At 30.6% G+C, this 12,785-nt stretch overlaps 1 protein-coding gene across 2 annotated transcripts; it reads right to left on the bottom strand.

The window, feature by feature from the left end:
- Positions 1–417: 417 nt before the first annotated feature.
- LOC111301952 (putative disease resistance protein At4g27220) lies at positions 418–11,232 on the bottom strand. 2 transcript variants are annotated; one of them, XM_089744477.1, is made up of 7 exons: positions 10,779–11,232; positions 10,599–10,689; positions 9,233–9,381; positions 5,957–9,137; positions 4,510–5,028; positions 1,275–1,856; positions 418–877 (listed from the first exon to the last, which is right to left on the bottom strand). In XM_089744477.1, exons 4-7 carry the CDS (start codon positions 9,107–9,109, stop codon positions 773–775), a joined length of 4,359 nt encoding a protein of 1,452 aa, XP_089600603.1. In that variant the 5' UTR covers positions 9,110–9,137; positions 9,233–9,381; positions 10,599–10,689; positions 10,779–11,232; the 3' UTR covers positions 418–772. The 2 variants fall into 2 exon arrangements, with proteins under 2 accessions (XP_089600603.1, XP_089600604.1); XM_089744478.1 differs by having other exon boundaries at positions 1,578–1,856.
- Positions 11,233–12,785: the final 1,553 nt, after the last annotated feature.

Here is a 12,785-nt window from a genome sequence, read left to right as displayed (position 1 = left end):
TCAATTTAGTATAGTGATAAATTTGACAATTTAATCTTAAAAATATGATTTGTTTTCCTCCTTTAACAATTCTAAGTTTTGACTTCTAATATCAAGATTAATTCTCCTTCTGCAAGAATTGACTTAAGACTGCTAAGCAGAACATATATACTAATACCATTTCAATCCAACATTTTCCATGAACTTAGTTGTTTTTATTTATTAGTATTATGGTAAGTATTTAACTCGGTAAGATCCACCATCTTTAAATAAAGCAACCTCTACACCATCAACTAGGGAAACTTAGTTTTGACTAATTTTTTTGAAAAAAATCAATGTAATTGAACGAAATTAAGATGCATGGAATTCCTATAGCAATTCTTATGCCACAAAATAATATGTGGTTTGTCTAATGTCTAGAGAGAGCAAGAAATGCTGTTCAACTGAAATTCAGAATTGATGAATTTTCAAGTGACTTCCTTACAGAAACACAAAGATAATTAAAATGTGCCCATTGCTGTTTTAAAAGATCCTTGTTTTCAAGTCTGCTGGTGGAAAGGACAACAAACTATAAACTTTTAGCTGATAAACAAAGACATAAATAAACAGGAATGCAGTCTTATGTACCCTCATAGAAATTTGCATTCTAATATGATCGCAATATTTGGCTGCAAGTCTATGAAGTTGGGTAAGGTTTGTGAAATGCTGCAGCAAATTACGAACTGCTTCATTTACTGGCATCTTCTGAAACTGACATTCATTTCTTCATCTCCCTCCTCTGAAAAAGGTGTTTTCAACTCCATTGTCTATACCACATTATATGACTACCAATTGGCCATGTAGTTTGTTGAGCATTGACAGACTTTTCCACTAAGTTGTCGTCAAATGATAGGATTGCCTGCAAAACAAATTAAAGCATGGCATGTGAAGAACAAGAAGCATGTATAATTCAGTAAATTGAAATAATAACGCAACAAGGACCTTTGAATGAACCCAATAAGAAAGACTGCCACTCAATAGAACAGGGAATTAATATTGCCAGCCAATTACATTTTCAATTTCATTAGGAATTAAAACAAACACATGGATGACAAATTTCAATTGAAATCCATAACAAGTCCCCTTGAACAGATGAGATTAATATTGCATAATCAATAAAGCTGAAAGAGGAAATAAAAGCATGAAAAATATGTAACAGATGAACCTCTCTGTTCATAAGCTTATCCAAGTTCAGCTATACAAAAGGCAGGGCTGCTTTTTATACTTTATATTGAGACTTTGGGTGCGTAGCGTACCTCTGTTTTGGCATGCCCAGATTCCTCTGAATCAACACTAAAGCTTGTGGTTATATTGGGACAACCTATTACAGTTAAATGACACAAAGATGGGAATACGAAATGACAACCCACAGGGCTGAACCTCACAAGGTGTGGTAGCCCTGAAAGGCTTAAGGTGTACAATTGAGGTAGCTGTATCACTTTCTCTTTTTTCTCGCTACCATTTGCCTCATCTCCTGATTGTTCAAATACTTGTTCTAATTTGGAGACGTTGTAAACATCTAGCTTTTGTAGTTTTGAAAGGCCATGAGCAACACTCACCGGAAAGAGACATTTCAAGTTTTCACATGAATAAATGTGTATTTCAGTCAGATTGGGGAAGCGTATAGGTTGGAGATGATGAACTTGTGATGAAGTTTGACCATCCTTTTCAATAATTTGCTCCAATTCCTCACACTCAGATATCCATAAAAAGCTCAATTGTGGCAAATTCCAAGCGATGGTAGATGATAAGATATATCTTAAACTTCTGCATTTATGGACATCCAATTTAGTGAGGTTTTGAAAGTTGACAACCTCAATGGGATCCTTCCATGCCACCTGCAATTCAGGTAGATCGAATAAACTTAGTTCCCTCAAACTTGAAAGATTATATTCACCATCAAATAAATCTTCAAAATTAGTAATAGTTAAATATTTTGTGTTGGGTGATTTTTGTCCCAATTCAAGAACTATCATATTGCACGATTACTTCCTTTCTCTCATATTCTCAAATCCTAACACCTGGAATCACATCATTTAACTATCAATTCAAAAAATGTAAAAAGTGACTAAAAAATTATTTATTCTTTATTTATTAATTTTAATATAAATTAGTATTGTGCAGGGCCCATCACAAAATTATTTAGAAGCCACACTTATAAGTGGTGGCTACATAATTCTTAATTGCGATTGACTAACTATAATATTGTAACAAAAAGAATTGTGAATGAAATACACTCAATTCATTAATTTAAGTCAAAGACAAATAATTTAATTAAAATATAAAACAACAGTTTGCAAGGAGTAGTACTATATCATGAATAAAAATGAATCCATATGACGTGTAAAAACACAAAGTACTAGTACATACTACATAGGGCTTTTCAATATATCTAAGAAATAAAGATTGTGCTATAACTTATTTTAAAGGAAAAAAAAAAAAAAAAAAAACCTAAAGTAAAATTTATATACATATTTTAGTAAAAAAACAAATATATATTTTCTTATATGTGTTAAAATATTTATAAAAATATTATTAATTTTAATTAATTTTTTGATTTGGTTTAATTTTCAACTCAAAACTAAATTATTAATTAAGTTTGGTTTGAAAAGTTTCTAGTGTTAAACTAGACTAAGCCAAATCACCTAGTTTAGCTTGGTTTTTCTGTTTTGACCAAATAAAGCTCACCCTACTCTCAATAGTGCTAAATGATGACATTAAGGGTTTTTTAGTTCATGGTATTAATTATTTATGTTTTTACGAGAAGAAATAACAAATTTTTGTGCTACCATGCTATTATTTCTGGACTCCCTGATATGCCTGTCAGGGATAAGGAATCCTTAGAAAATAGGAATAATATTGTTCTGTAGCCCCTATTATGCCAGCAATAAGGAATCCTCAGAAAACCGGAATCCAAATTTTTTTGGATATTTCATTTGAGTGATTTGAAAAATAATGCATTGAGATAAGTGAGTTAATCAGACATAAAACAAGATATGAAATGCATTTTTTCAAAGCATTTCATCAATACAAATGTAATTAAATAATTATTTATTAAATTATTTTTATTGATTTAAATAATAAAACATTGATTTAGTGGTAAAAAATTTTTTCAAAAATTTCATGTTTTAAATTTAAATCTTATTATTTATGAATTTGATTTAATTTTATGTTAAATTTATCTTATATAGAATTTATTGATTTTTAAGCGAAATATTTAAATATAATTATAATTTCTTTTTTATTAATATTTTCATAAAAAATTAAATACTTGCAATCGTAATTAGTAAAATCAAAACTAATTTTAATATTAAAAAATAGTAGATAAATAATGCTAAATAGTATGAACAATATGTTTTTATGAGAAGAAATAACAAATTTGTGGTATTAATTATTGAAGGCTTTTTTATGAGAAGAAATGACTATTTAGCATTTTATGCAATAATTAATTGAACTTAAAATGATCTCCTAGCTACATATTTCCTAAAAACTCAATCTCTTAAAACATTAAAATAACTAAAGGAGATCGATATAAACAACTCAAGAAACTAATTATAGTAAATTCCTAAAAATTGAAAACAAAAAGTAATAACATATTTAGAATGGACAATTCCTATTTCAAATATAAAGGAAAAGACAACTAGCAAAAAAAATGTCGATGAAAATTAAAGTAAATTACACCTTACATCCATGACTTTTGTACAATATTTCATTTTCATTCATGGTTTTAATTAAAATTCAAAATTTTCATTCACGAGTTTTTTAAAATATTTCAAATTCATCAATTTCAACAATTAATCATTAAAATTTAACTAAATTTGTCATCTCAAAATATTGTGGGTGTGTACATGTAAACATGCACATGATAAAAAGGTGAGAGTTTATTTGTAACTTTTTAAGTTGAAATTCTTGTCATTATGCACATCCATGTGACATCAAAAAAGATTTGTTCTGTTAATTTTTTAATAATGATTGATGTAATAGATGAATTTATAATATTTTAAAATGTGTAAATGAAAAAATTGTTTCTTAAGATTGTGGATGAAAGTAAAATAATATTGCACAAACCTTATAGATGCCTAATGCATTTTAATAGTGACAGCTATCTTAAAAGTCCACAATTGAGATTTTAATTATCACTACTTAAGTATGGAGAAGTAAATTCACATTAATTTTACCCAAAGTGATACAAAGTCTATCTTTTAAATATTGTAGCACTTGAAAACTTTTCAGTCACCAACTTATCAAGAAAATAAATTCAGTCAACGATATTAACATTATGTAGTCAAATTATTTTACTTTCTTAGTGTTTGCTTCCAAAAATAAATTATCAAAAAGGTTTTATTTAAGAACAAAAGAATTTTCTCTCCCAATTTAAATGGATTAAGTTTCCATTTTTTTTCTTTCGGCTCTCTTATCTATTCTTCCATTCTTTATATTCCTCCTACAAAGTATAGTTGAAAGTGTAAAACCACAAATAAATAGGCTTACCTGTATTTTAGCCGAAATGATGAAAGGAGTCAATTGTGGACAATCATCCACACACAACTCTTGTAAAGATGGCAGCGTGAGTATAATGTCATTTCCATCCCTTCCTTTTAATTCAGGCAGTCTTTCCAATGTAACCTTATTCAGCTGCGGAAGACCTTCAGCCATTGATATTGGAAAAGTATATTCCAATCGAGAGCAATCCCCAATCCTAAGTGTTGTCAATTTCTCCAAAATTTGACCATGCGACAATGAGGAAAGAGATGTCAAGTTGTTGCAGCCACATATATATACTTCCCTTAGACTTTGGAGATTGATGTTTGACAATTCCGTTTTGGGAATTATTTCTTCCAATTCCAAGCATAAGGATATGTTCAAGGTTTCCAGTTGTCCAAGACTTTCAGCAACATACGTTGGGAAGAGATATCTCAATTTATTGCAGTAGTCTATTGTTACAACCTTCAAACTTTGTAAGCTTACATGATGACTGGGTCCTAGTTGTATGCTCCTCAATTCAGCAATCTGAAATAACACTTGCATCTCATCATAAATTCCATAAACCATGATTAAAATTTGACAAACTATAGCATCTTCGAATCATGTGTATGTACGTCCATGTGAACGCTCATGTGGTAAGACGGTGTTCTTTGACTTTTTAATTAAAACTCAAAATTTTCATTCACTAGTTTTTAAATTCAAATTCATCAATTGGAATAATCAATCATTAAATTTTGACTAAATTTATCATCTCAAAATATTTTGTGTGTGTAACTACGTGAACTTGCATGTGATAAAAAGGTAAGAGTTTTTTAAACTTTTTAAGTTGAAATTCATGTCATACGCACATCCATGTGACATTGAAAATGATATGTTTTATTAATTTTTTTAACCATGATTGGTGTAATAGATGAATTTAAAATATTTTAAGAAGTTTTAAATGAAAAACTTGGGTTTTATAAGATCATGGATGAAAGTAAAATAATATTGCACAAAGCTTATGGATGCCTAATGCATTTTAGCAGTGACTGCTATCATAAAAGTCCACAGTTGATATTTTAATGATCATTATTTAAGGAAAAGTAGATTCACATTAGTTTTATGCAAAGTGATACAAAGTCTATTTTTTGAATATTGTAGCACTTGGAAACTTTTCAGTCATCAATTTATCAAAAAAAAAAACATTCAGTCAATGACATTAACACTATGTAGTTAAATTATTTTACTTTCTTAGTGTTTGATTCCAAAGATAAAATATAGGAAAAAATCATTAGAAGAAAATTTATAAAAAAAATTTTATTTAAGGAAAAAAGAATTTTTTTTCTCTCAATTCAAATGGATTAAGTTTCCTTTCTTTTTTTCTTTTTTTTTCACTGTCTTTCTATTCTTCCACTCTTTCTATTCCTCCTACCAACATAGTTGAAAGAGTAAAAACACAAATAAATAGGCTTACCTGTATTTTCCCCGAAATGATAAATTGTGGACACTCTCTCATTTTCAACTCTTGTAAAGATGGCAGCGTGAGTACAATGTCATTTCCATTCCTTCCTTTAAATTCAGGCAAACCACGCAATGTAACCTTATGCAACTGTGGAAGACCTTCAGCCATTGAGATTGGAAAAGTATATTCCAATCGAGAGCAATCTCGAATCTTAAGTGTTGTCAATTTCTCCAAAATTTGACCATGCGACAGTGAGGAAAGAGATGTCATGTTATTGCAGCCACGTACATATACTTCGCTTAGACTTTGGAGATTGATGTTTGACACTTCCGTTTTGGGAATTATTTCTTCCAATTCCAAGCAGTCGGATATGTTCAGCGTTTCCAGTTGCCCAAGACTTATAGCAACAGACGTTGGGAAGAGATATCTCAATTTATTGCAATTGTCTATTCTTACAACCTTCAAACTTTGTAAGCATACATGATGACTGGGTCCTTGTTGTATGCTCCTCAATTCAGCAATCTGAAATAGCACTTGCATCTCATCACAATATTTAACTTCCAACCTTTCAAGACTTTGTAGAATTGGAATTCCACTTGTCATGTCCCAGCAATTATCTATCATCAAAGTTTTTAATTTGAGCAAAACCCCTTGCGGCTGATGACCACTGCACAGCTCTTCCAATCCACGCATATTTGTTAAAGATAATTCTAACAAATTAGAGAATGCATTGGTTAGCTCCTGCTGCTTTGTAGTATCAATGAGACATTTCATATGCTTGCAACTCTCAAGATCCAGAGAAGTCAGCTTACTGAATACCACTTGGCCCGACTCTAAGCTTGGAACAAGATTTTGGTAACCCACCACATTTTTCAGATTAAGAGATTCTGAAACCCCAAATAACTGCTTGCATGCCTCTATTACAGACCCCTCAATTTTTAAAGATCTCGAGAATGGGCAGATCTCAAAGTCCATCTTCCCTTGATAAAAATGAGAAAAGCCAAAGCCAACACATACATAAAACCTTTGTAATTTACAGAACACAAAGTCTCTTGGAATATCTTCAGAATAAACCTCTAAAGATAATATAATCAAGTTTGACAACGAATTCAACTCTGATAGACTGGCAAAGCTTTCTTCTTGTACTGTGTTCTCAGTGGCCCAACTTAAAAATTGACAACCATGCAAGTATAGTTCTTCTAATTTGGACAATCTTCGTATTAACTGAGAAGGGATTCTTTGTAGTTGTACACAATATGACAAATCCAACAATTTAAGATTATCCAAATTACCTATTTCTTCTGGCAATTCTTTGATATCAGAGCAACTAAATGAAAGAACTTCAAGTTTCTTCAACTTCCCAAGCACTGAGATGTCCAAGAGTTTGCAACGTTCCAAATGAAGAGTTCTGAGGTTTGTTTGAAACTGAAATGCATCTGGAGATATCAATCTAGAATTCAGAGTGCAAGCTTTCAATGCTTTCATTCCTTCAAAGAATTCACTTGAAGTTATCATGTTCCCATCTCCACCAAGTAAAAGAATTTTGAGATTTGGGCATACCAGTCCTTTAGGAAGTTCAACAATCCGACTAGTATTGAAGGAGACTGCTTCGTAAGACTCAAGACTTTCTTCCTTTGGCCACATTTCAACAACGTCAGATTTTATCATAAAAGAAAACTCCTTTCTGTTTGATGCTATCCACAAAGCAACATCACGAACCAGGTCATGCATTTTAACGTGCCTTTCTCCACAATTTAACAACAAACAAGAATCCTTGAGGATGTCCATCGCCGCGAGCACTTCGCTCCTCACTTCTTCAATTGAGCCCATACCTTTACACAACTCTAGTCCCCATGCATATCTCACCAGCTCCTCTACATAAATCTCATGATCTTCAGGAAATAAAGAGCACAACAAGAAACACATCTTGGTCTCCTTATCATTCAAATAATCAAAACTCACCTCAAGAACTAGGTAGGCATTTTTTTCATCAATGTCCTCTATGTCATCCAATCTGCGATTTTCGAGTCTCCTATATGCCGCTTCCCACCTATGAAGATTTTTACCTTTTAGAGCACTTCCCAATGTAACTATAGCTATGAGCAAACCCTGACACTTTTTGATAACTTTAGATGCCACATGTTTAATAGCGTCATCAGAAGAGTTATCTAGACCTGCTTTCCTTTCAAATAAAGTCCAAGCTTCATGGTCATTTAGACAACCAAGAAGTATTGTCCTTTGACATTCCATGGTAACACATAGGTGTTGACGCCGTGTTGTTAAAAGAATTTTACAGCCTTTATGATCATCAGCAAATGGAATTCCTATCTGCTCCTTTAAGTCAATTTTTGCCCAAACATCATCAAGGATTATTAGAATCCTTTTCTCCTTCTGCAGTTTCGACCAGAACTCCTGGATGGATCTTCTTCCTTGGGCATTCTTCATATCGAAATCCAAGTATTTTGCAATTTCATCTTGAATTGTTTCAAAATTTGGCTTTTGAGACACAGTAGCAATCACAACTTCGTCAAACAGATTTAATTTTTTGGCATGAATTCCAACTTCACGGACTAGGGTTGTCTTGCCCACCCCTGGCATCCCCCACAATCCAATCATGCTGACCTTGTCGTCCTGTAAGGCTTCAATTATCTGATCGAAGCCTTTTTTTGAAGATGCAAAAATCATAAAATCCTTGGATGAGAGAAATTCTATGGTTGGATTTGTACTACGTGAACGGTAGCCCACTCGTCCAGGTTGACTAAATTTGGCGATCTTCTCAATAAGCTCACCAATAACAAGAGTGTTCTTCATTGCTTTCTTGCTTAACCAATACCGCCTTCTCCAGTTAGGACACCAAATGAAACATCTCATATTTCGTTGCATTTCATTTTCCAGAGTTTCATCAGATAGGATTATGTCTGCCTGTGATAGTAAATCTTTGACATCATCTTCAATTTCTTGAAGTTGCCTTTCAGCATCCTCAATGTCATGTTGCAGCCGATCCCGTGACTTTTTCAGATCTTCTTTTCTTTTCTCGAGCTTTTCAACATTGTGGTGAAAACGGCAAATGTAAGTAAATTGACGTCCTACTGGCTTCGCCACCCAATCCACGAGCAGTGTTCCCACGCTGTTAGAAAGAGCAGACTCACAAAACCCACAAGCCATTCTTGACAAGCTCAAGTTGAACAAACTTCTGCCAAACATAAAAATATTGGCTATGAGATAAATCATGGTGAAGATGCCAAAAAGAAAATTAAAGAATAGTGAATGTGAACTCTCTAAACATACCAAGCAAGGTGAAGATAGTCCAAAGTGTGACAACCAACTGCTTTTTCTTCAGTTTTCTGCCAAGTAACACTTTTTAAGCACGTAATGAGGCAAGGTGAAGACAATTCAAAGTATGAGAACCAAATGCCTTTCTTCGGCACTCTACCAAGCTGAAAACACGTGATAAAAAACAATATTTTTAGATAATTTATAAGGAAACATTACTCAAAAAACATGAAATAAAAAAATTTGTGTTAATAGGATAGAAAACCAAAAAAAATCGTATCATACTGTAACAGTTAAGCAACAGTCTAAAAACGATTAATTACTTGTTTGGTCAAACAATTTTAGTTGATTTTTTATTTTGGACACCCAGCTATAAAAAGTAATGATTTAGTCACCAACATTATAAAGATTTGTTTCTTTGATCATCATACCATTTAGAGTTAAATGTTGGATGAAGTTACTATAGGAATATATCATCTGCAATCATATCACTAACAATAATTATAGTGTGCAATTAACCAATTATAATATATAATTGTATGAAGCACATCAAAATTTATATGAAGTACACACTTACATAAGTGGCGAATCTTACATACATCATTTTTTATTGGAAACACACCACCTCCAATTATTGTAAAACAATTAACCAATTAAAATTCAATATTTTTATAGGGTTTACAAAAAACATGTGAAATCCACACTTATAAATGGTGAACCTTTATATATTTTTTTTGATAATTGATTAATTATAAGATTATAATAAAAAAATTTAGATTGATTTTTTATTATAATTGGATAATTACAACATTAAAGTAAAAAAAAAAAAAAAATTGTAGGATCACTATTATAGGTAGACTGATATTCACACATGGCCTATGCTCAATTACCACATGGTTACGCCTACGTGAATTTATTTAAAAAATATGTCCTTGTAAAAAAATACCAATTTGTTTCATTTTCTAACTTCTCTGATTACCCTACTTCATTTAATAGCACCGCCATCGTACGCCGCTCGACGGCACTGTTTTCCTTCCCAAAACTCAGCCAAGTCTTCTTCTTGATCCTCCCTTTCCTCATATCATATCATATCAAGTCTTCCTAAAAACTGATAGAAACTTCTAAATTTAAAACAAAACCCAAGACCATAAACACTAGAAACGCCACCCTCAACCACTTATCACACCAATGGCACTGTTTCCTCTCTCCTCTCCTCCGGCTCCCCATCACAAGTAGAGAAGCTCCAAAAACACAAGATCAAAAGACCTTAGAACCCAAAAAAAAAAAAAATTATCCTCCTTTCTACTCCACTGCAACCAACTTTTTTTGCTGTTTTTTTTAAGTTTGACAAAAAAAAGATAAATGAATATTCCAACCTTACCACTTCTAGATAGAAGTAATAGATCCGTAGCTTTCAAGAGGAAATTTGCTTGAGAAATAAAACTAATCCTTTTCAGATCTGATCTGCTTCGCTGACAAAATTGCAAATTAGATAAAAAAAATGTAAGAAACACACTTTATTTGCATAAAGAGAAAGCAATGAAGAAGTTGTTGCATTTACCTTGCTTGGTGCGTTCTAAATCTGCCAAGATTTATTCATGACGGATCATTGAAAACAAAGAAAAGAAATTTGAAGATTATATTTTTTTTCTCTACCTTTGTTTTTTTTTGGTATTTTTTACATGAAAATGACAAACAAAGTGGGAACTAAAGAGAAAGAAAATATTGAAGAGTAGCTTTTGTTTTTCTTTTTTGAAGTTACAAGGAAAGAAATGTATGATCAAACAAAATTCCACTGAAGTTTTTTCCTTTTTTTTTTTTCTCTTTTTGAGTTGAAGGAAAAGCCAACAGAGTAGAAATCAACCTTAAAACTCTTGACCAAAAGAAAAAAGAAATCATGCTGGCACTGAAATGATCAAAGAGCTTGGAAATTGATTAACTTTAATAATTAAGTATGAAGGAAAAAATAGAATGTGATATCCAACAAACGGTCAAAACTAACAATAAACTATGGCACTCTCGTATCTACCACCTAAAGATATTCATAACAGATTTTTAATTTGTTGATTATTTTCTACATTAATTACAAGTTCACTTGTTGCAGATGACTATACCATGTCTACGTAATCAGTAATGGATATCAAATTTTTTTAATTAATTATAGTATTTGAAATAAAATTTCATTATAAACTTTAATTTATTATTAATCTTACATATTATTTTTCTTTTTAATATACTATATTTTTTATCTGTATTCATCAGTGCAAAAAAAAAAAAAGTAAATAATAAAAGGTAAGTAATGAACTTTATAATTATTCAATTCTTACAAGAAGATATAGAGATAAACTACTTAATTACTTCAAGAATGATTAATTATCATGATTCACCACATAAAAAATTAATTTAAGACAAAAAAAATTAAACTACTAATGCACTTCAGCTAAAGATTTAAGACATTTTTAAAAAGACGTACGATATAAACAGCTCAAAAATACAATGAAGATATAATCATATTTTTCATACTCCTAAAAATTATATAATTAAGTTATTATAAAGCAAAAACACAATGATAATTCCAATGAAACGGGGAAGCTCTAATCTAAGGCAAGTTTGGCTATTCATTAGGCCTTTTATGAAGGCTACGTGGGCAAATTTCATTACTTTTCCATATTGGTAACATGGTATGATTAATATTTTTGATGCTCATCATCTTTAACTGAATTAACTTCACTAATAAAGTGTGAAAGATAGAAATAGAATTTGATATTCAACAAACAGTCAAAACAAACAATAGTCAAAGATAGAGTTATCGTGTCTAACGGTCAATAAATTAATTGGAATAATACTAACCCAAAGATACTTGTGACAAGTTTTTAATCTGTCGATTATTTTCTACATTAATTACAAAACTTATTTGTTGTAGATGACTATACCATAACAATTTAGCTACTCAAAGATATTAATTTTTTATAGTTAATTATAGTATTTGAATTAAAACTTCATTGAAAACATTTATGTATTATTAATCTTATATTATTTTTCTTTTAATATACTATATGTTTTTTTATCTATATTTGTCATTGTGAAAAAAAAAAGTAAATAATAAAAGAGATTTGGTTTCTGAAAAAGTTAGATTACTTTGAAATTTTAATTTTTGTAATCTGATTTTCATATTTAATTTACGGTATTTGATTTCTGAAAATATTTTAAGATTCTCAATAATGTCCAAATAGCTTGAAATCATAAACCCACCACCCCCTATAGTTTGCTAAGATTTCAAGAGAAAAATTAATTTTATCTCACTTTTGACCTAAATAATAAAATTTTTTTATCTATTTTATCTTTAAAAATCAATGTAATTATATGATAAATAAAAATCAATTTTAAAACTAAAATGGGCATTCATAGTCACACAATTAAACACGTAATAAATTACATATAATAAAAATAAGATGTTTAAAAGAATAAACGTAATAGATAATTACAAATCTAGATTTTGAATTTTTTATTTTCAAAAGCATTAAATTTTTTATATGTAACATGTAGTAGATTAATTAAAATAATAACA

This window comes from Durio zibethinus, chromosome 15 (assembly GCF_047325235.1).
Source record: "Durio zibethinus cultivar Kanyao isolate XHJ-2024 chromosome 15, ASM4732523v1, whole genome shotgun sequence".
NCBI lineage: Eukaryota > Viridiplantae > Streptophyta > Magnoliopsida > Malvales > Malvaceae > Durio > Durio zibethinus.
Note: the sequence above shows the minus strand (reverse complement) of the source record. Positions and strands in the feature narration are given on the sequence as shown.